This window comes from Peromyscus eremicus, chromosome 3 (genome assembly GCF_949786415.1).
Source record: "Peromyscus eremicus chromosome 3, PerEre_H2_v1, whole genome shotgun sequence".
Lineage (NCBI taxonomy): Eukaryota > Metazoa > Chordata > Mammalia > Rodentia > Cricetidae > Peromyscus > Peromyscus eremicus.
Genome location: NC_081418.1, coordinates 95,344,747 through 95,368,189, shown reverse-complemented (window position 1 = coordinate 95,368,189; position 23,443 = coordinate 95,344,747). Strand labels below are relative to the sequence as shown.

Here is a 23,443-nt window from a genome sequence, read left to right as displayed (position 1 = left end):
TTGTTTTGTTTGTTGCCTGACTCTTGAGGTGTGGTGGGCTACTCCATCCCCGGAGTCTCAGAAGTCTTACCATCTGCTTTCATCTCTGCCTCTGAGTTTCTAGTCCTCTCGGCATCCTTCCTTAACTCCCTCCTGACTCCACTCTTCCAGCTGCCTTTGGAGTTTCTTTCACACTGTCCACTGACAGCTGCTTGGCACCATCCTGTAAGGGTGGGGGGCATGGGAGGGGAACACTTATCTCGTATTTTGCCTTTTGCTCCTCTGCTTGGCTTCCTTTTTCCCAGAGGGCTTTGGGAAAGGTACGCCTGAGTCCCTGGACTCTAGTTCAAATCTGAAGATTAAATAAAGATGGCTTCCCAGCAGCAGGTGGTTGCTCCTGGGCTGGCAGTAGGTATAACACACCTGAAGGAGTTTGTACCTCTACTGTGGTCTTCATTCCTAGTTCAGAAAGATTTGGAGCTTAGGCTGGTGTCAGTTTGATTTGCGTTCTTTTCACTTGAAAAAAAGAAGGTTTCTTAAAGTAGAGTTTGAGTGTGAAGCGTGCTAGGGCCACATAGGAAGTCCCTCTAGCGTGGGTTTTCTCAGTTGTGAGATAAGGGTAATCCTTCTCAGGCTGTTACAAGGATGAAATGTAAGATAAAATATGCATGTGTCTGGCACACAGTAGGTAGCCAGCACACAGTGACAGAATTAAACTCCAACATATAAACAACTGTGCATTAGTCTGAGTTGTAAGACTGTAAATGCAGATTAAATGTTTATCTTGAGACATCCCCTGGACTCTGGAGCCAGGTGTAGGAAGGGGAGTGTCTGAGCACCAGGAACAAGGCGGCACTGTGGTCCTGGGCATGGGCAAGGGAAGTAACGACCCGAGTAAGTAGAGGAAGCAAATCTGTACAGAGAAACGGATGCATCAGGTTGGAAGCAGAACAGTGTGGATGAGCAGCGGAGAAATGGTATGTGGTTAGAGAGTGCTTGCTAGCCAAGTGCATCCTCTTCAGCCTTCTGACAAGATACCTTGCAGCTCTTGGGGGCCAGGAGCTCTTGGAACAATGTCAGAAACCTGGTGGGTTCTTCCTGAGCTAGCTGGTAGTTCAGCTCCTCAGGAGGGTGTTCAGCAAAGGGAAAGGCAGGTGAAAGTAGAGGGGACGAGATTTCTTTAAAAAGAAGCCCACCTGGTTGAGGCCCAAGAAGAGGCTGGACGAGGTGACTGGATAACCGTCTTTGAGATGCTGTTTTTAAACCCCATAGCCATAGACTCCATAAGGACAGTCAGCTAGAGGGAAGAGATTTTGTTTTGCTTTTTTTGTTTGTTTGTTTTAATGGAACTATGACAAGGGTAGTGAAGGGGGCCAAGCCTAACAGGAGCCATCTGTGTGGTGCCACACTACCGTCAAGTGTACAGACATGGTCAAGGTTGTGCCCCCTGGGCCTTGTGACATGGAAAGTTTGGGAGTGGTGTGAGCCTTCCCAGGCACATCAGGAAGCCCAGTGGCCAGAAGATACTATGCCTGGGAAATGCTTATGACAGCAGATTCTCTGTATGCTCCAGCAGGGAGAAGGAAGTGAAGTAGGCCTTCAACTTAGGGAGCATAACTGGGGAAAGGAGAGCCAGACACCACCGGGCACTTACGCCCGACTGAATATCTTCCTGAATGCTCCAAGGAAGCACTCTTTACAGAATTATGGTGATAAACAAAGTGCAGTGGATTAGGGCTGGCAAGAAGTCCAGTTTTTGAGATATTGGAAATCATAAACATTAGTTGTTAATTTTTGATCTAGAACAGATTGTTGAAAGGGTGGTGAGACATAGAGAGACTAGCAGTAGACTGTCCTTAGGGAGCGCCTGAACTCACTAAGATCTGGATTTCAGCGAGATGGCAGACTCTCCGGAAGTCTCGTGGACAGATCTGAGCTTCACTGCCCTGCCCGTCAAACACTGTAGATCAGGGGTACTGCGCTGGGATCACTTGGGGAAAATGTAAAACTCCTAGTGCATGGGTACTGCCAGCCAGACACCTTGACTTAATTGGCCTAGAATAGACTTGACTGAGGCTCTTGAAGTGAATCTGATGTCAAGGTAGAGACCCTCTGCTGCAGAGCAGAGAGGCGTGGCTCCCACCTGAGTTGCAGGTCACGAAGTAGTTTAGTCTCACTTCCGTCTTGCTATGCCGTGGACCATCAGTGTCCTGTCAGGAGTGCAGAGCCTCTGGCCTTTTCCCAGACCTTTTGAACACAAATCTGTAGTTCAGCTAGATACCCAGGTGGTTTATGTAACCATTAGAATTTTTATTTAAAAATTTTTTTTTCTAACCATTAGAATTTGAAGAGTGACTCTCCAATGTTTGTGTGAACAGGAGAAGGGGTGGGGCAGTGGGAAGGGGGTCAGACTACCTCACAACCAGGCCCAGAATTCTGGTTGTCAAGGGGGGAAGGAGAACCCAACCCAGGCCTGACTCCGTGTTCATTCCTCTGGAGTCCCTCAGGCTAGTGAGTTTTGAGTAGTACTGTCTAAGGGTGTGATCTGAAGACAGCCAGGAAAGCGCTCGGGCGACGTTTGCGGCTGGGAAGCCTGACGGGGGAGGTTGTAGGCTCACAGGTCACAAGTGGCGGTGGCGGCTAGCCGAGGGAGAGATACATCTGTGGAGTCTTGGGTCTAGTGGAAGGCTCTGCAGTTGAGCAGCGGATGGTGACTGGGAATTGGAGGTGAGGGAGTGACTATGTTGAAAGATGGTGGGAAGGGGGCTGAGGAGAGTGGGACAGCCTGAACAGCAAGTCTCTGCCAAGTTCCGCAGGACTGAAGAAAAGTAGAAAAGTCTAGATTTGTTTGACCTTTTTTTTAAGGTTTATTTTATGGGTAGGAGTGCTCTGTTTGTGCATCATGTGCATGCCTGGTGTCCTTAAGAGTTAGAAGAGGGTGTTGGATCCCTGTAGAACTGGAGTCATGGATGGTTTTAAAACCACCTGAGCACCAGGAATTGAACCTGGGTCCTCTGCAAGAACAAATGCTAACCATGGGCCATTTCTCCGGTCCTCCTGGGACCTTCTCTTAAAAAGAGCTGCACATGTGAGGAACCTTGATTTCCTGATCAGATAGGGAGACCTGAAACTCTGTATAGGATTTTGTCAGCCTATCTTGAGATATGTCAGGGTGATTACGTATAGGACAATCAGAGGAAGCAGGGCCAGTCAGTTTACAAATGAGTGTGGAAGAGGAGTCAATTCCTTCCTGTGGAGGAGGCTGCAGACCTTCTGTTAGTAGGTTCTAAGCAGGCTGGACTGAAGCAGTGTTAGGAAAAAAAAAATGTGTTTACAGTTTCCCCTACACTGCTGAGCTAGCCTGAGGGCTGCCCTGTTTCCTGTGCCGGCATGGTTCTGGATAGAGGCTGGGCTCTGCAGACTGGTGATACATTATGAAGGCATCCTTTGGAGTGAGAGATCCCTCTGGTCTGTGGGAAGTGTAACAGCAGGTGTATCTTCATATTCCTTAGACAGCTTTATTGCAGAAGAAATATCTAACCTGGGCCATAACATTTTTGGTCACATTTTATACTTAATTTGTGTGTACGTATATCTTTGTGTGTCTGTGTGTGTATGCACGTGTGTGGCGGCCAGTGATCAATACTGAGTGTCTTCCTCAATTGCTGTCTACCTTCTATTTTAGAGACAGTCACCCACTGTGTATAGTCATGGTTGGCCTGGAATTCATTATGTAGACCAGGTTGGCCTTGAATGCAGAGACCCTTTTGTCTCTTGCCACCATGACCTGTCCATCTTGTTTAAAAAAAAATATGCGCGCACACACACACACACACACACACAGATCTTTATGTATATGGGCATTTTGCTTACATATATTTATGTACATCATGTATAGAGGCCATAAGAGGCAGTCAGGTCCCCTGGAACTAGAGTTACAGATAGTTGTTAGCCGCCATGTGAGTGCTAGGAATTGAACCTGTGTCTTTTGCAAGGACAGCTAGTGCTCTTAACCATTGAGCCATCTTTCCAGCCTAACCTTCGTTGTTTTGAGACAGTCTTCCACTGAGTTTGCAGATTCAGCCTCAGGGATCCTTCTGTCTCCACCTTTCGGGTGCTGGAATTACAGCACCCACTATGCTGGGCTTTTCCATGGGTGCTGGGGATCACAACTCAGGTCCTTACATTTGTGCAGCAAGCACTTTACTAAATGGAACCACTCCACAGTTTTTTTTTTTTTTTTTTTGGTCATGCTGGGGATTAGACCTCAAATACTTTAGGCAAGTAAGTGCTTTATGACCGAGCTACACCCCAAGCCCTAGACTTTATCCTGTAACTGCAGTTAGTCTCAGGTCTGGGTTGAGGTCAGGTTTGTGAGCTTTCTGAAAGGTTCAGCTGAATGTCTCATGAAAGTGTGACAGTGTATCTTTGGGGAGATGGTATATGGTTTTTAGTACATTCTCAAGAATGTTCATGGCCACCCTAGATTTTAAAAGCGTGACTTACCTGAGCCATCCAATGTGAGACCCATAAGCCATGGACTGCTATTTAAATTAAAATTAAATACAGTAATGGGCACAATAGCTACCTTCTAATTAGCTGCACATGGCTAATGGTTCTTGGACGGTGCAGATAAAGAATGTTCTTCGCTGGAAGTGGGGGCTTATACCTGTAATCCCAGCACTTGGGAGAAAAAGGCAGAAAACATTCAGTTAGAGTCTGGCTTAACTCTTTATGTAGTCCAGCCTCTTACTTGATGAGTTCCAGGCCAGTCTCAGCTATATACTAATACCCTGGCTCTAAAAGTTACTGCTATAGAAGATCTATTGGGCAGAGCTATGAGCTGGACATAGGATGTCCCTATGCGGTCCCCAGATCCGTCCTTACCATAACCTCTTTCAGGTTGGGGATCATGGCTCATAGCCATGGTAGGGAAGAGAACAATGCTCTCCTGGATTCTAACCTACTACAGAACTTTTTTTTTTTTGGTTTTTCGAGACCGGGTTTCTCTGTGTAGCTTTGCGCCTTTCCTGGAACTCACTTGGTAGTCCAGGCTGGCCTCGAACTCACAAAGATCTGCCTGCCTCTGCCTCCTGAGTGCTGGGATTAAAGGCGTGCGCCACCACTGCCCGGCTTAGAACTCATTCTTAAAGGCATGGCCATGGATTTCTTTGGAACACAGTGGGTGTAAGGTGTGGTTCCCCACAGGGACCCTCCCCCCATAGTGCTGATCAAAGCCTCTGTGAACCTTGTTCATGTTAACTTCTGGTCCTGCACATACTTGTTCACGAGCCCGGCCCAGAGTCAGCCCTCTGCCTTAGGCTGTCTCCTGGAGAAGGCAGTGTGGTGGTAGATGGGCTGACTCCAGTGGGACTCAAGTGTCTAGACTCCACCCCTTCTTTGCCTGTGGAGAAAGACGAGTGCTCGGGAAGAGAGGATGTTAGAGGAGGAGACCCCCTTACCTTTGTGTACCCCGTGTTCCAGCTGGCTGTTCTGGAAGAGTGTGTTAGGGTTGCTACAGGCCTCTGCCTTGTGATCTGTGTGGGGCGAAGACTGCCGGCACTCCTGGACTGTGTACACTTTGGTGGCCTTGTCTACTTGCATAAGAAGTTGACAGCCTGAGTTTCTTCTAATTACTGAGGCAGGGGTGGGGCACGGGCGGCTGGGAAAGCAGCTCCGTGTGGGATCCTCAGTTGCCTTCCAGGTGAACTCAGGTCTGGGGGTTGCTGATTGCTTCAAGTAACACAAGAGGTGGGCCGGGTTCTCAGATGGTTCTGTTTGAACTGCTGCACTGACTTGGAGTTCCAGCATTGCTGTGCCCGGGGGAGTTAGTGGACAGGTTACATGCCTCCCACTGCTGCTGGCACAGCGACTCCAGGGTCTCAGAATATAGGATGGGAATGTCACTGGCAATCTTAAAGGCATTGGTGAGACTGGGTGTCTATACCCCACTGCTCCTCTTGTCAGGGGAAGTCTCAGGAGGGGACACGAAGAAGCTGGGTCAAAACAAGTGGCCCGGTACTGGACTATAGTTCCACTTCTGATTATGTCAGGGAGACGGCTGGGCTGGTCTTACCTGTCTTTATGCTTTTATTGATCTGCTCCTTACAGAGGGAAATCAGTTCCCCCCAAAGATGCCAGGAATGATTCTGGCACTCTAGAAGAGAGCGGTGGCAGGCTCTTGCTTGAGGCCTGGGTGGGGTGGGGTGAGGTGATGCAGGGAGGGGGTGAAAAGAGCTGGCACTAGAACAGGAAGACACATACCATCTGGAGTGCTTCCTGGGTCCCAGGACCTACAATGTCCCTCTCCCTGGAGAAGTACAGCGCCTCTGTGGTGCTGCCTCAGTTTCCAGAATCAAGGTCATACGCTTTAACCTGTAGCTAGACCAATCCAGCAAACCTCTCCCAAGGCAACATTTTCTTACCAGAATGCTGTTAGAAACCTGGAAGGGAGGAGTGCCTTGAGGACAGAGTCTAGCCTTAGTCACTCTTGGGCTTCTTGCAGACCAACTGGGAAGGGAAGGGATAGGCCTTGAGAGTTGGGATGTAGAGGCTTGTGAAGGATTGAGGAGGACTCCGACTCTGCTGTGCCTGGACCGCTTGAGGCCGATGGCAGAGGTGTCGAAAGATTCAGGCAGGCTGCTGGCATACCCGAGGGTGCTCACAGATCCTTGAGGGAGGTTGAATGCGTTAGTTACTCTTGGAAGTCTTCCTCCAGGCCGCCCTGGGGTTCTGAGGCACTCTGCATCTTGTTTCCGTAGCGTCAAATAGTCCCCTGTTATTTGAGTGGGTCCTGGAACATTTGGTGGTCCAAAAGACAGTTGAATTTGACCCTAACAGTACAACACCTTCTCCTAAGCCTCTAGGACAGTGGTTCTCAACCTGTGGGTCGTAACCCCCTTGGGGGTTGCGTATCAGATATTTACCTTATGATTCATAACAGTAGCAAAATTACATTTATGAAGTAGCAATGAGATAATTTTATGATGGGGGGGTCACCACATCCTGAAGACCTGTATGAAAGGGTTGTAGCATTAGGAGGGGTAAGACCCACTGAGAGGAGGTGTGGAGTACAGGCAGAGTACAGGCAGAGTGGCACTACCTGCCAGGGGCTCAGTGTGTGCACCGTATTGGTCAGAGTGGAAGTGAGGGGTGGGTGTTGGGGCTGCCTCTTTGTCCATCAGGACACCAGTGGTACCTTCCTTGCATCTCATTCTGCCGTCCCTCCAAGGAGGAGCATCTTTTTTTCTCTGCTCCTCCTCTGCTTCCTCCTCCTGGTGACTGCCATTGACAGACTTCCGCTGCCAAAGCTAATTGTGAGGTCTGATCAGTGAATGAAGGCGAAGGCAGTTCCCATGACAACCTCGAAGAGTTTCAAATATAGAGGATGATGTATGTGTGATGGGCTGCAATTACTTGGGTGGAAATTGATGCGTGGACACCAGGAAACAGGCTGCAAGGGTGGAGGGGGTGTTAGGTTTTTGGCAGGATCCTTTGTGTGATGGAGAGAGGAGGAGGTCACAGGTTTCCCCACCGTCAATTCCTAGTGCCTTCAGTGTTGGGTACCTTGGAGAGTCAGGGCTGCAGGCATTCTGGTTGGGGAGGCAGGACACATACACAGAGACAAACCTCAGGTGTTAAGAGAAATGTTAGAAGTGTTATGGACTAGCAACCAGCGGAGGTAACCAGAGAAGGCTTCCTGGAGGAAGTGGGCTTCAACTGAGCAAGGAAGGAAAAACCCTGTGCAGACAAGCCTTGTTCAGGACAAGGCGAGGGAGAGAAGAGACCTGTCTCCGGTTCCCTGTTCCCTCTGGAAGAGGTAGATGGACTTGAGCATTGGAGGACTAGCCACAGTAGCCCTTGAGTATACCACTGTGAGGGAAAGAAAGGCTAGCAGGAGTGCTGCTGGGTCATTTCCGGCTGTGTGGTCTGGGGCAGGGTGTCTAGGACTCTATTGTCTGTCTGTAGAGTGGGTATGGAAATTGTGTCCCCATTTGTGGGGCTGCACAGGCTTGGGGCTTGGTTCCTTTGCAGTCTCCCTGCCCAGTGTGTCTGGGTGTGTCTGAGTTCCTGTTCGTCCGTGTGGAGTCTGGTCTATGGATGGCCATGTTCTTGAGGTTTTTCAGTGTGTTTCAGCAAGTTCCCTGTTGACCTTCTCTGTGGCCCCCACTCCTGCAGCCAGTATGGTGGAGACTGGGAGATCCAGATGGAAATTAGGGAGGGATCCTTGTCCTTATGCAGAGGAATTCCAAGTACCTCGCAGTTGGTCCCAGGGAGGCTCACATGTAGCGAGAGGGGCCTAGAGAGAGGAGAAAGATGTCAGGTAAGGAAAAGATCTGTTCTGTCTCAGTGGCCCTGGCACGTGTCTCTGACGGACATCACTCTCGAGGTGGGCTGCAGTGGGATGAGAATGGGAACAAGCAGGCTGCCTCGGGGGCCACGTGCTCCCTTGGTTTAGCCAAGGGCTGCTGGAGGGCAGGGTGGGTACCTGAAGTTGGGGGAGCAGAGAGTTAGCAGGGGGAGATGGGGTGAACTCAGAGTTCCCATAAGCTGTAAGAAAGAGGCATGCTGGTCCATAGTCCACAGTGGTAGGTCCTGCCTTTCCAGGAGAGTGGATGCTACCCCGGCCCCACCCCTCCACTCCTGCCTGCCTTTGGGGACTTCATCTAGAAGCCTGACCAGGAGAGGAGACTCACCATCTCAGTGTCCAGCCCTCTGCTACTCCACGCTCCGGAGGTAGACCGCAGCTCAGCACATTCCAGTTCTGTGTAGAGCCCAGGAAAGCAGGGAAGACAGGGCCCCACCCACGTGGGGGAAGGACTGTAAATAAATAACTGCTTGGATGTGACTGGCGCTCCAGAAGAGGCAGTATGTTGTTCTTGAGGACAGGGAGGAGCCTGGCTAATACTGGGAAAGGCTTGGTGACTGAGGACCTGGCAGAGGGGAAGCACTGTTTGGATTCAGCCATGCAGTACATTAGCATGCGGGGGAGGGGTCAGGAAGCAGCTTTGGGAAGAGTGAAAACATTAGTATTCTCAGATCTGTTTGACAGGAAGTGGTCACTTTAAGTGACCCAGTTGTCTTCATATCTCCCTGGGCTTGGCAGAGAAAGGGGGGTAAAGAGGGTGGGAAGGGGCTGGGTTTGAATTCCAGCCCACTAATTTTGAAGGACAAATTGTTCAACATCTCTAAGACTCTTCCCCCTCCACCCCCCCAAAAAAATGTGTAGAGTAGGTAAAATGAGATACTACAGCGTGGTTGGCACGGGACCTGCTGGGACCTGCTGCGTAGCAGGGGCCTGATACACGGTGGCAGCCATAGTATTAATTGATACTGTCCGAGTTGTGTTTGTCTCTGTCGGGTACATGGGTCTGTAACACGGGGCTTTAGGGAACCAAGAGAAAGAAGGATTCACTGAGGCTGGTCAGTGATGTGAGTCAAAAGACACAAACACAGCCCGGCGGTGGTGGGGCACACCTTTAATCCCAGTACTTGGGAGGCAGAGGCAGGTGGATTTGAACCAGGCAATTAGAGGCCAGCCGGGACTACAGAGCAAGTTCCAGGATAGCCAGGGCTGTTACACAGAGGGACTGTCTCAAAAACACAAAAACAAACAAACAAACCCCCCCCCCCCAAAAAAAAACCCAAAACAAAAACCCCTGCCGTTGTCCCTCACTCTGTCTTGGCATCTGCCTGCCTTCCTGCTCTGGGAGGGACCTAGTAAGGTTGCCCTTTGTCCCAAAGAGGAGGCAAGTGTGAGCCCTGAAGCTGCCTCATCAGAGGCAGGCTTGCCCTTCTCCTAAGGCGGCTTTTCTGGTTCTGAGTACCCCCCGGGGGCCCTGGGGTGGGGCGCAATTATGCATCTGTGGTGGAGTGGGTAATAGAGCGAGTCACTAAAGCAGGGGCGCTCGTCTGTGAGTCACTTCTCTCAGGCCTCAGCTTATTCATCTGTGAGAATGAGAAAGCACCCTGAGCTCCGGCAGAAATGTAGAGGGCTGCAAGGCAGCAGCACCTACCTTGTGCCGGGAAGCTGGCTGGGTGCCTTCGCAGGGCCTCACAGCTGTGTGAAATGGCTGCTGGTTCCATTCTACAGATGAGAAAAGAGAGGCTTAGAGAGGTAAGTTACCACCGGCTAGGAACAGGATATGTGGGTACTAAAGTGTATGTGAGGTAGCAGCCTGGATGTTATGTTCCCTCTCAGGGATGGAATAGACGGAAGAGGTGCCTGGGAATTTAATACAGGAATGTGAATTGCTAGGACTTTGCCGTCCCCCTCACCCCTTCGGTCTCCCGGCCTTTGCACCCTTGGTATGTTTGGAGTTAGGGGACTGTACTGGAACTCTTGATTTCTGGGAGCCCAGGGGGTCTTTGGAAGGGGCACCTGGTAGAGCCTCTCCAGGAGAGACTACCACATGACGATCACGGTCGGGAGTGATCTTAGGGTAGTGAGGTGGGTGCCAGGGAGGGCACAGATGACTTGGGGGAGCGCAGGAAGTATGGGCTACAGCCCATTTTCCCGAGTGGGGTACAAGAGGGCAGGGCAGGAGAGCTACAGAATGGCGAAGGGGTACGGTCTTCAGGGAGGACAGACCTGGCAGGGAGTTTGAGCTCCGCTGAGTTCCAGCGGTGTCACCTTCGGTAAGTTACTCCACTCATCTGCAGTCTGCAGAGCGCGGGTGTGTGTGTGTGTGTGTGTGTGTGTGTGTGTGTGTGTGTGTGTGAGTGTGTGAGTGTGTAGCTCCTGCTACCCTGAATTCTCCTTGGAGGACTGAAGCTCCAGCTCTTGGCCGGCTGGAGAGTGGCCCGTGTGGGGTACCTGCGTTCCGCGGTACTCCGGGTGCACCCGCCGCCGGAGGTGCAGGGGACGCCTTGTGCTTGTTGCCTGATGGGGGGGTGCCCCGGGATCCCCGGCCTGCCTAGGAAGCAGTCCTTGTGGCTATGGCTTCCTCTACCACGGCCCCCGCCTGGCTGCTGGGCAGGTCCTTAACGGGGAGGGCCAGGCGCGGGATTGGCTGGCGCGCGCGCCGCCCCCTCGCACACCAGCCTGGCGGGGCGGGAGCAGCCGGCAGCTGGCCGCCGCCTCTGCAGTGCCTCCCTCGGTGCGCTCCCTCGGCGGGGATAATGGGAGGCCCGGCGGCGGCCGATGCAGTAGAGGAGGCCGGCCGAGGTAGAGCACAGGGCCTGGAGGGGAGGGGAGGCCGCGTGCAGGCCGGGAGCGGGGACCCTGGATCTTGAGAGACCCGGGAACCGAGCAGGAAAACAAAACACTGGAAGGCGCAGGGCCCATCCGCGCTCGGGAGGCAGCTGGAGCAGGAAGATGGTCCCGTCCAGCCTTTTCTTCCCCGGCCCTTTCCTCTCCAGTGCGCCGGGGCCTGTGCAGGACTGCTTTGCTGCTTGCCTGCCACCAGTCCGCCTCACCAGTGTCTTTGGCTTCTTTTGCAGGTGGAAATAAAGGCTGGTGAAGGAACGGGGCCTTGGGCACAAGGGGCGACTGTCAAGGTACCCTGCGTGCTTGCGTGCGTGCGTGTGCGTGTGTATGTGTATATGTGTGTGTGTGTATGTATACGTTTACGTGTGTGCGTGGGCGCGCGCGCGGTGGGGGTGAAGTGTTGGACTGGATTGGATATAAATAAAGGGTCTCCTCTGGTGATTCTTTAATCTCACACTGTGTGTGTGTGTGTGTGTGTGTGTGTGTGTGTGTGTGTGTAGCAGCAGCTGAGGGGGAGGGGCGGCGGGAGTGTGGGCGGCCAATGAATTCTCAGGCCTGTGTGGGTTTTGTTTGGATTCTTTTTGCTTTCTCAGCTGGATGGTTTGGGTGCAGTTGGATTTTGGTTTGTTGAACTGTGTGTGTGTGTGTGTGTGTGTGTGTGCGCGCGCGCGCGCGCGTGCGTGCCTGTGTGTGTGTTAAAGACATGCAACCTACTCCCTGTCCCTGCCTCTGGGAATCTCTGGAGAATGGCCCTGGCACTGTTGGTTTGCATCCAATCTGCAGAAATCCCCGGGGTGCGTCGCGGGGAGTGGGGGGGGGGTGAAAGACAGTAAGAGGGAGAATTGCACTCCTGACTCCGAAGCTGATAGGGTGTCATTAGTCATGCTGCTGTCGCCATGGAGATGGCTGGATAGAGGAGAGGAGGTGGTGGGGGTGAGGATATTTTGGGTAGGGTGGGGGCTGATGCAACATCATGGCTAGGAAGCCAGCGGGTGTCTGCTGTTGTTCTGTGCCATTTGGTGTCTGGGAGCCCGGGAAGGCAGTGTTCCCAGGTGTGGGGGAAGCAGAGAAAGGGACTCTGACCCATTCCAGGTGGGTTTTCAGAGGGTAAGGTGGTGCATATGATAGGGGGGAATGGAGAGTCCAGGGAGAATCGGAGCACTGAGAAGCCATGACTAATCCTTCTAGGTTGGCGAGGACCAGATCAGTAGATTTCCTTCTAGTTTGCCCCAGTTTACAGGGCCGGGGGCCCACCTTAAGTTTGGAATTACTCAGCAGTGTCCTCTAGCCTGGGAGGTGGGGGGCACTGGGACAGAAGAAACAGTGTGGATGTCTCTGGAGAGCAGAGACTGGGAGTGAGTATGGGGAAAGGTGGGCAGGCCAGGCCCAGCGGGGCTCTCCCTGGCTTGGAGGAAACCGGGAGCCCGGTTGCTTAGGTAGCAGGTGGGTGAGCTGTGAGTGTCCCAGCATGCTCTTAGTCTGTTCCTACAAAGCTGCCTCCTACTTCCTGGGAAAGCTGTGGGAAGCTCTGAGCAGGTGCTGGAAATGGCCCTCTGCCACCTCCCTGTCTGGGTGGTGGACACTGGCAGGGTGGGGCTCTGCTGCTTCCTGTGTGGGTTGGGGGTTCCTGGGCTAGCTTACAAGGTGGATCTGAAGGCCAGGGTTAGTCCCTGGCCTCTTCCCAAGGAAGTGTTTAGAGAAGGACATGGGTTTGCTTCAGAAACAGTTTCTTAGGGAGGAAGAGCCAGGCGACCTCAGCTCGGAGGGAGCTGGCATGCCTTGGTGAGGCTGGGGAGTTGTTGGTAGTCATCTGGCAGGGACCGTGGGAGACCCCCAGGCAAGCAGAAGCATCGGTGATACTGTTTGTGCACGGGCTGCTGAGAGAGCTGTGGCCTCTCATTGGCTGACTTTTGCTCTTGCTGTCTTTTCTGGGGAGCCAGAACCCACAGTTTCCCACCTCCGCTTCCTTTGGCCACCCGCTGCTCACTGGGGGAGTTGTAGTCACTGGGTACACAGTTTCAAAAGTGTGGGCACTGGAGATGTTAAGATTCTGAGGCAGACTCTTCTGTCCCCCAACTCCCATGAAAGCAGGACAAAAGGATGGAGACAGATGGGCTCAGGGAGAGGGGGAAGCTCCCTCCTTCTGTACCTCCATCCTCGGCTGCTTGTTCTCTCCAGCACCCTCCTGCCTGGCTGCTGTGGTGACGGCTCTCCTCAGCAGACCTGTGTCCTTGCACTCTGCTAGTATGCTCTATGTCCACCACCTGTTGTGCTGCCCCGGGATCTGGTCTGAAGATCTTTTGGAGGCCCCCCAGCCTAGTACCCCAGCCCCAGCATTATGAAAGTCCCTAGGTCTTGCCCTTCCCTGTGCACAGGACTTTGGTTCCTCCCGCCCTGAGCGTGTGCTTGTGGATGCTGAGCCGCCTGTCTGAGAACCATGGCTCCCTCGCAGCCTTGGTGCCACTAGTACTCAGGTCTGAGCCCCTGCTTTTGGCTTTGTCTTTTTTCCACATTGGATTTTCTCAGGTGGCCTGTTGCGGGGTGAGAGAGTTTTGCCCACCCAGTCTATTATCAGGTCATGGTAGAAGAGCTCCTCTTGTGGTCAGCATAAAGGGAGTATGTATGCATGTGTGTATGTGTACAAGTTCCCACAGGACCGGTAAGCCCCAAGGGTGAATGGTGTCCAGCAGCCAGAAGAAGTAATGCGTGTCTCCTTGTATGCTAATGCCGCCAGGAATATCCTGATGTGTGGGTGAACAGTGCCTGGCACGGTCACAGAGCGGAGCTCGGTGAATGCAAGTCGTCAGTTTACTATGTATTATGCTTCATGTCATTTACCCGCGGTAGCCCAGGGAATCTGCCATAGCATAATACCCTGTTGCTACCTCCTCCCCCCAGCTGCCAGGATAGAGTGGCCAGTGCCGGGAGCACCAGGCTGCCCTGCTTTTGGGCTCCCACGCTGTGCCTCATGGGAGCACTACACTGGCTAAGGATGTCTGGAAACTATTTTGGTGCTGAGCCCAGGATCTCTGCCTTCTGTCTCTCCTTTTGACCACCCCAAAAATGCCCTGTTGAGAATCTGCTGCTTGACTCTCTGGATACTCTTGGTCACTCCTGTCTGTCCTGTTCACCTGCCCTTCAGCTCTTTGGAAGGTAGAGGAGTCCCCTTCTCTGGAGTCATTTACAAGCAGCAATAAAGTTGAAAACAGGTGGGCCTGTCGTGCTGGAGCAGGAAAGGAACCAGCCAAGGGGATGCCAGGTTTACGTTGGAGAATGGAGAAAGGGCTTCCCCATGCTTGGTGGGAGCTGGAGTTAATCACAGGGCTCGGCTCTACCCCTTTGGCAAGCCCCGTCAGTCAGTTTTGAATGAATGTCAGAGAAGAGGAGGGACTGTGGCAACATGGTGTAAGGTGGAATGGGAGTCTTCTGTCTGTCCCAGTGCAGGGACCTGGGGCTGCATTCTGAGACCCCACCGTGATGGCTCTGTTGGCCTCTTGCTGGGCTTGTGAGGAGGAGGGGCTTGGGTGTTCATCTGCTTCTAGCTGCAGATGGACGTTTCTGCTAGAAATGGGCTTTGTGGTTTTGCCAAGTTCCCTCCCATACCCTGGAGGCTGTGGCAAGTGGTTTGGCTGGCTGGGGGGTCGGGAGCTGGGAGTATGGCAGAGGCTTTGTTTTGGCTCAGCTTTTGGGTCTCCCAATCCTCTTAAGACCTCTTTTCCATCCCTGACCTCTTGGGCTTTTGGCCTCATTTCCTCCCACACCCAGACATCTGGCAGTCAGCAGGACCCCCTGTTCCCAGCATCTGAGAGGCTTCTGAGGAGGAGGTGGCTTTCTCTTGGGCTAATCTAGGAAGTCTGTGCAAACAGGACAGGGACGGCTTGCAGGAGTAAAACCTGTAGCTTGGCAGTCTAACCAGGACTCTGTTCTCATCCCCGCCTACTTTTATCTCCCATTCCTTGTCTCCTCAACATTTGCTGAGCACTCCCGCGTCCCGGTACTAAGTACAGAATCAGAAGAGAGAAGTTACTGTTCGAGTCTTACAAAACCCTTAGACCTAAGAGATGTGGACTAAATTCCTTCAGTTATAGGTGGGAAAGCCAATATTGCCAGTGCGTTTTCATGCATTTAATACCTTTGATCTCCACTGCGTTTGGGGCATATGAACTTGTACACATCAAACTTCTCATCACATGTGCACTTGGATGTACTAGGCTTTCTTTGTGGCTTATTGAACCTCAGGGGACTTGGAATGAAAAATCAACATGCCAGCCTTGTTAAGGTTTGTGAGTGCTTCCAGGATCTGGTGGTGATGTATTAGGGTCTTGTGTTCTGAAATGGATAAGGTGGAAAGAAAGCTTGATTTTTGAAAAGAAGGTGTTGGGTTTGAGATGCAGAGGAGGCCGGATAAAATACTACGCCCGGGGCTGTTCATGTGAACTTGGAACTGCTTGCAGCCAGCTCCTCAGGGGTGAGGGTCTCCTGGTTGTGGTGGTGTGCACCTTTCACCCCAGCATTTGGGAGGCACAGACAAGGGGATCGATTGAGTTGAGGCCAGCCTAGTCTGCATCATAAGTTCCGCCAGAGCTACATAGTAAGACCCTGTCTGAAAACGTTTGTGTTCTGGAGCTGCAATGTGGCCTAGTCAAGCCTCTGCTGTAGATTTATCTCCAGCACTGCCAAAAAAGAACAGAAAAGTCCCCTTGTGAGCAGTTACCTGGATATAGTGGTGTGTGCCTGCAATCTCACATTTGAGTAGTAGACTGAGTTCAAGGTTATCCTTGACTATGTAGCTAGTTTGAGGTTAGCCTGGTTTATATCAGGCCCCATCTTTAAAAAATAAAGTTTGAGTCTTTGTAGACTTTACTGCTTAACTGGCTGAGAGAGAGCAACAAGTAGTGTTTCTTCCTCTACTCACGGGCTTTGCCATTAACTATGGGAAGAGAAAGTCACTTAGAGTCCCTCCCTGGCCATCTTTTCCTCTCTGTATAGCAGAGGGTTTGCCTTCCAAAGTTAGTTTTCCTCAAACTAAATCTAGAAACAGACCAGATTGTCTTTTTAGGTTTTCTCCTTTTTTTAAATTTCTAAGACTCAGTCCCACTTTGTACAGTTAGCTAACAGCTTGTGCAGCCTGCCTTGGGTGTTCGGTACTGTTGAGAGCATCCTGTGAGCTGTCCGCAGGGCGGTTTCCATGCTCTTGCTCTTGGATGTCCTGTAACTAGACACTTCTGTGTGTCTGATGCTGGACTGGGTCAGACTGTGGACAGCACTGCTTTGAACCTGCTCCTGGTAGTGCGTAGGGTCCTTGGCTTGCCTGTCTCCGCACCCTTTTGGACATTGCCTCCTCACACATGCTCACGCTGCGTTTGTTGCAGAGTCTCTTAGAGCAGCCAAAAGACTTACTTGTACCTCAGCTCCTGTAGATAAAGATCCCTCCTGCATGTTCAGGACTCTGATGTTAAGTCTGAACCACATGGGCCCCTGAAGGGTGTGCCGCCCCCCCCCCCCCCAGTTTGTGTGTATGCGTGTGCCTATTACTAGAGACTGAACTCGACCTCACACGTGCCAAAACCATCTACTACTGTAATATCTTCAGCCCTCTTTTTGCCATGGCTTTTGAATTTATTCTGTAGCCCAGAAGGCCTTGAGCTTGGGATCTTTATTTCTTAGTCTCCTGAGTAGTCAGGATTCCAGCCCTGTTCATCAGGTCCAACTTCATTTATGGTTTTAAAACATTGAAGCTATTTTTGTTGTTGTGATGCTGAGGCTGGAACCCAGGACTTGCTGTGCAATGCTCTTTAGGCTTTCATACGATGGTCCTTACTAACCTAGAGGTATAGCCCTTTCCTGTCAGGGGCTGGTCTTCTACTGTGACTTCTGTAAGGATGGACCCTCCCAGTCATCTTGGTGGCTTGAGTCGAAGCGTCTTGGCCTTACTCCCTCCAGCTGAGGCTCTCCAGCTTTTCGTTAGCATTGTTAAACATTCAAGTAAAAATAGGAATTTTTTTGTCTTGGCTGTCCAGAGAAAAGGGCCCAAACTGTCTTGCTGCAGAAATATTACTTAAGGGGCCAACATGCCAAGTGTAGGAGGATTAGGGTCTAAGCAAATCCTGGCTGTGTCTGGCCAGGAACTCTTGTGCCCTTGGTGCTTAAGTAATTGGATTTCTGAGCCCCGCCCCCACGCATCCTCATGAGTAATCCTGACCTCATGGGCTCTGCTTGGAAACAAAGGCATTGAGAGGGCTTGCAGCTTGTCCCGATCAGAGAGCTCCCTAGCTCTGCCCTGATGACTGACTTCTGCTTTCCTGCTTCTGCAGCATCCAGTCTTGTCTTGAACGCTTATCCCAAAGGGACACTCGTTCTGCCTACGGGCTTTGTTCCCAGTCCTGCTAAGCAGACAGGTTACTAGAGAGACCGCTGCCTGGCCTGTCGACTGCCTTTCTATCCCTCAGGGAGGTTCCAGCTCTAACTCTGCTGGCTGCTCTGCAGAAGGGGACCAGCAGGGAGGCCAGACACACCTGTCAGAGGTCCTGAGAAGGGGTGTAGGCAGAGAGTATGGTCTGCTGCTGCAAACCTCGGGAGTATTCCTTAGACTAAGTCATGTGTCTCTGCTGGCTCGACCAGGGTCAGCCAGGGTGCAGAACATTCTTTCTGACTCTCCTGGTCCTGGAGAGGGGAGACTAGGTCTTCAAAAATATGAGTCATTAGTACCCTGTCCCCAGGCTTTAGGAGAATGGATTTTTGGTGGAGCTGGAGATGTCCCTGCCCACATAAAACAAAACACAGTTCTCACCTTAAAGGGTCTAAGCCATAGTTTATTCTGGAGCCAAACATGAATGATCATGGCCCAGAGACACAGGTTTAGGTAACCCCAAATTCCATGGCCCGATGTGGTAACTGTTCCATAAAGTTCTTTTTAGAACCTGAACAAAGCCATAAATCAAAACACTACCAATGCATTGGTGGGAAGAGCAGGCAGGATGCAGTGAGGTGGGGAAATCTCTGCTGCGGGTCTCGGATACTGTCTGATTACATTCTCGGGCTTGGGTGTTGATGAAGCTGTTGTGCTCATATATTCCAAAAGAATGTACCCAGTAGTCACAGGATGTTCGGTCACGGGGTGGGGGTGGGGGGTCAACAGATGGCTATTTAGGGGCTAGGATGGCTCAAGATAACTTAGCCCTGGACCTACACCGTTTCCCAACTCAACCATCTTTGAAGTGTTCTAATCAGCCTGATAGATTGTGCAGCGTAGGTATGGTTTCTCTCTCTAACACGTCCGAGAGCTGTCCACCTGTTTTTCTCAGTGTTTCTCTATCCCACTCTTCTCCGAACTAGGACATTCTTCAGAACTTCAGTCTGCCCTTGTTCCCGTTCCTCATGCTTTAAGCATAGTTCTCTCCCTAGTCTGGACGTGCTTTATGACATGACCCAGGATTCTTTGGGTCAGAATCATCCATGGGGCTGCCTGGCCAAGAAAGCCCTATGTTGGGTACGGGTTCCTATTCCAGACTGAGGTAGACAGAGGAGGGTGGCATGGGGTCCCAGATAATAGTGCTGGCAGGTGACCATGTGGGTTCTCCCTCCTCACTGGCCTCATTCCATGTCTCTGAATCTGGTCTCCTCCCCTGGTTGAGCTCTCTGCCTACCTCTGTCCTATGGTCTCTCCTTCTATTATTTTTCACTGGTTTCCTGTTTTCTATCTGTGGGCTCCCAGAGGCATCATTTGGCCCCTGGGTAGTAGTTAGGGCTTAGCTCTGGGGTTGTGTGGTTGCAGTGGCGTGTGTCTTGGGGCTGTCCTGGCAAGGAGTCCAGTCTGAAGTCCTTGGCTAGGAGCCAGAACCCAGGGTTCTGTGTCCAGCTTCATGGGCCCTAAAGTTATTTAGAAAGACTTGTGTGTTCCACATTTGTGTGCCCAGGAGTGCAAACACACACACACACACACACACACACACACACACACACACATACATACATACACACACACACACACACACACACACACACACACACACACACACACACAGTATTAGAATGATACCTTAGCTCCCCACTAGGTCTCTGACTGAGGTCTGGGGAAGTAGGATATGGAGGAGGAGCTGGGTGGGTGCCAGGACACGCCATCCCCGGACACTCCCACCCCAGCTTCCACCAAAACAGGCAGGGCCTTGCTTCAGCTTGTCTCGAGAGTCTCCAACAGCCAGTCCCTCTGGTTTAACAAGTTTAGCGGCTCTTGGCCCCTACTCCATGTTAGAATTATCTGAGCAGCTCTTCAAAAAGGGATGTTGGTGTTTGGGCTGCAGAGACTCTGATGTGGTTGGTGGAGTGCAGCAGACCCGACGTTTCTTGAGGCTCTCCTGCCGGTTAGAATGTGCAGTCAGGGTTTGGCTCTGTGTCTCCCATACCTGTGGGTTGCACCCAAATGAGAGTCTGGGAAAGTTAAGATCAGATCATCAGACACTTTGTACAGGATTGAACGTCCTGTCCCGTGAGACCGATCTGTGAGCTCAGCGATTAAAGTGTGATGTTCAGAAGGAGGCTCTGGAGCAGGTCATAGAAATGGAATTTTCTCATCTCAGCCTTTAATTTTTGAAATCTTATTTTTTTAATGTGTGTGTGTTCTCATTTTCTGCAGGTGTATGTATGTGTGTGTGTGTGCATGTATATGGAGGCCGAAGTTGTCTGAAGTTTACTTTACACATTGAGTCAGAGCCCCTCACTGGGATCTAGAGCTCGCTGGTCTGGCTCCTCAGCCGCCAGCTTGCTCCATGGATGGCCCCGTTTCTGCCTCCAGGGTGCCAGGGCTGCAGGCAGGCGTGGCATTTTAATGTTTAAGCTCTTAACTGAAGTCTAGTACATACATAGGAAGAAAAGCATGTACAGCATGGCAAATTCTCGCAAACACACCTTACGTAATGAACATCTGGCTCTAGAAATGACTCTTGCCCTGTTCGCGGTGTTCAGAATTTCTGTGGCACTTGAGTAAAGTCAGGGTGTGCCGTAGTGTGGCAATAAATGCTGGCTTTGGGCCTGGAGGGCTTTAACTTGGCCTCTGCCAGGAATTACCTTTAAATACTTTCCCAGACCTGTGTGCTTTACTCTGGCACAGGTAGGTGTCACTGTGGAAGGGCACAGGGCAGGGGACCTTGCAAGCCACTACTCCATGTGGCTCTCTCAGCCACTTTAGTTTCCCACCTGGGTGTTTAAGCTGATGCCAATACCCAATCTGGAGTTAAAAATAAAAGCCTATGTCCCTTTCTGGCCCTTTATTCTATTTTTTTTTAAAAATTATACCAATAACAACTATTCTTTGGGGGAAAGAAAGAGAATGGCAGGGCAGGGAATTGCTGGCAACTTCACAGTTCAGACCTTATTCCCTGCCCCATGGCCCAGTGTGGTGTGGGTGAATGGAGCTGTGCCATGTCCTTAACTCTTCACCCTGGATGACAACCTGCCACCAGGTCATTTAGGAGCGTGCTGCACATGAGTTCTGTCCATTGGTTCTAGTGGCGAGTCTGGGTTCGGTCAGGTAGCCAGGTTACATCGGGCCGAGAGCTTGACCCAGGAACTGATATTTCATGATAGATGGAGCTGGGAACATGGGTCCTGTGTTATGTGTTTGCTAGGTACTTATTAGCTTGAGAACATCTTTCTCTTTAGTGATAGTTTCCCTTCTCACTTGAATGTGAATGACTAGTGTTTCGCCTTTAAGCATGGTGTTGTGGATTATTGAGGTCTTAGGGTTATGTGATTTCTTTATATGAAAGAAGTGATCTCATTCCACTGTGTTAATTTTTTCCCATTAGAAGTAGTTAATTTTGTCTATTGAGCATTTGAGCATGGCTTGAAGATCACATAGTATTCTTGTCTTTTTTAACAATAAGATGACTTATGTTAACACTATCTGATTTGTATAATTGTGAGATTAACTTGTAGCCTTTGTGTTTTCATTATTAGGTGTCGGTAATAGAGTGACATTAACTTCATGCAATGTATTGGGAAGTTTTTTTTAATGCATTTGTACACTTTTAAGTAATATAGCTGAAATAATCCCATTCTTTTAGGATTTGAAAAGCTGGTGTGAAACCATATGGTTTGGTATCTTGGAGTCAGACATGCTATTGTTGCTTCACAAAGGCTCCCTTGTGTCTTGAGAGACGGGTGTTAGCTTTCTGGCTTTTATTTGTCCTGTGCCTGTTGGTATAAACACTTACCAGGTATTTTCTGTCAGTGATGCATTTTCAAATTATTCACATAATGTATATGCAGTTAACTGTGTTTCATTTCTTCTGTACCATGATTCTTTTCATACTTTGCATTTTTTTGTTGTTGTTGTTTAGATTTGTTTTATACGTGTGTGTGTTGCCTGCATGTAAGGATATGCTCCATGGGTGTACCTGGTGCTCTCCAAGATCAGAGAACAACACTGAATCCTTGAACCAAAATTCTGGATGGTTGGGAGGCACCACATGGGTGCTGGGAACTGGGTCCAGTTCTTCTGCAAGATCAATAAGTGCTCTTAACTACTGAGCCATCTCTCCAGCCCCAGTTTTGAATTTTTTATCAGCAGGGGTAATGGGGGAGGGGGTGTCAAGATCTCTATGCAGCTCTGACTGTCTTGGATCTCTCTGTACAGACCAGGCTGGCATATGCTTCTCGGTTGCTGGGATTAAAGGTGTGTGCCACTTTGCCTGGCCATTTCTGAACTTTTAAAATAGTGCGTTTCCATTTAAAGACATCAAGTAATATAAAACCATATAACTGGAAACTCAGGTCTTATTTCTCCATTCTTTGTAGTAACTAAACACTTCACAGTTTATTACTTTTCCCCTCGGCCATACCCATTTATTTACTAAATATGCTAAGGACACTTCCTATGTCAGTGTGTCTATCTTAGCCTTTTCTGCAGAAAGTAGACATGATGACCCATACCTGTAATCCTGGCATTTAGGAAGCTAAAGCAAGGAAGATGAAGAGTTCAAGTCTAGCCTGGGCTAGCTATATAGTAAGATGCTCTCAAAAGCAACCACAAAAATGGCCACTGAGATTTTAATAATAGAGATTTATATAATTTAACTTGTTTCCCCTTGGTAGATGTTCACAATTCCAGTTTTTATTTTTGTTTTTTTGGAGTTGGGGTTTCTCTGTGTAGCTCTGGCTATCCTGGAACTCACTCTGTAGTGAGGCCTCGATCCGCCTACGTCTGCCTCCCGAATGCTGGGATTAAAGGCATGTGCTACCACCGCCTGAATTCCACATTTCTAAGGTGAAATTTATTTTTATATATGGTATGAAGCAAGGATTGAACTTATATAGAGAACTCACTATCCCTAGTATGTTTTTAGTCTGTTGAGCAGTTCATATTTCCATGAAGTCTTTCACATACTCATTGGTATTCTAGGGCCTCTGCAGTTCTCTTGACTTGTTTTTCTGGTTCTGTTTATTCTATTGTTTCAATTACCAGTTTTTCATTCAAGAATTTAGTCCTTAAAAAAAAAAAATCCTTCTGAGGCTGGAGAGATGGCTCAGAGTGGCTGAGAATATTCACTGCCCTTCCAGAAGTCCCGAGTTCAGTTCTCACGTGGATGGTTCACAACTGTTTGTTAATCGGTTCAGGGATCTGATACCCTCTTCTGTCCTCGTGGGCATCCACACACCACATAAGTTCACACACACACACACAGATACACATGAATTAAAAATGTATTTACATTTTTTTTCTTTTTTATGTGCATTGGTGTTTTGCCTGCATGCATGTCTGTGTGAGGATTTCGGATCTCCTGGAACTGGAGTTACAGACAGTTGTGAGCTGCCATGTTGGTGCTGGGAATTGAACCAGGTCCTTTGGAAGAACAGTCAGTGCTCTTAACCTCTTTGCCATCTCTCCAGCCCTGTTTTTAATTTTTTTTTGTTACTTTTTTTTTTCATTTCTTTGTCCAAATAAGCTTGTAAAAGATGTGTCAAGTTCTGTGAGAAATGTTGGGTGTTTTCAGTTAGACTCCTAGAGGACTTGGAGATTTGAGGGCAGAGGGAAGTGTATCTTGTCCCCCAGATTTTGAGACTGGCTGGGATTAAAGTTGTGCACCACTATGCCCAGGGAAGTTCATCTTTCTGCCTTAGCCTTCTGGGTTTCTACCAAAGCTTTGCAGTTTCTCTGTGTCTGTTACAAATTCTTCATCATCATTGCCGTTGGGAATGTGGGGTTTTTTTGTTTGTTTGTTTTTTTGGTTTTTTTCCAGTTTTTCGAGATAGGGTTTC

General features: G+C 50.1%; 1 protein-coding gene across 1 annotated transcript in view; it reads left to right on the top strand.

The window, feature by feature from the left end:
• Positions 1-23,443, top strand: part of Tet3 (tet methylcytosine dioxygenase 3) — a 101,216-nt gene that overhangs the window by 3,199 nt on the left and 74,574 nt on the right. The window contains exon 2 of the mRNA XM_059258055.1: positions 11,422-11,478. Coding sequence (XP_059114038.1) covers positions 11,422-11,478 — 57 coding nt within the window. The remainder of the gene's footprint in view (positions 1-11,421; positions 11,479-23,443) is intronic.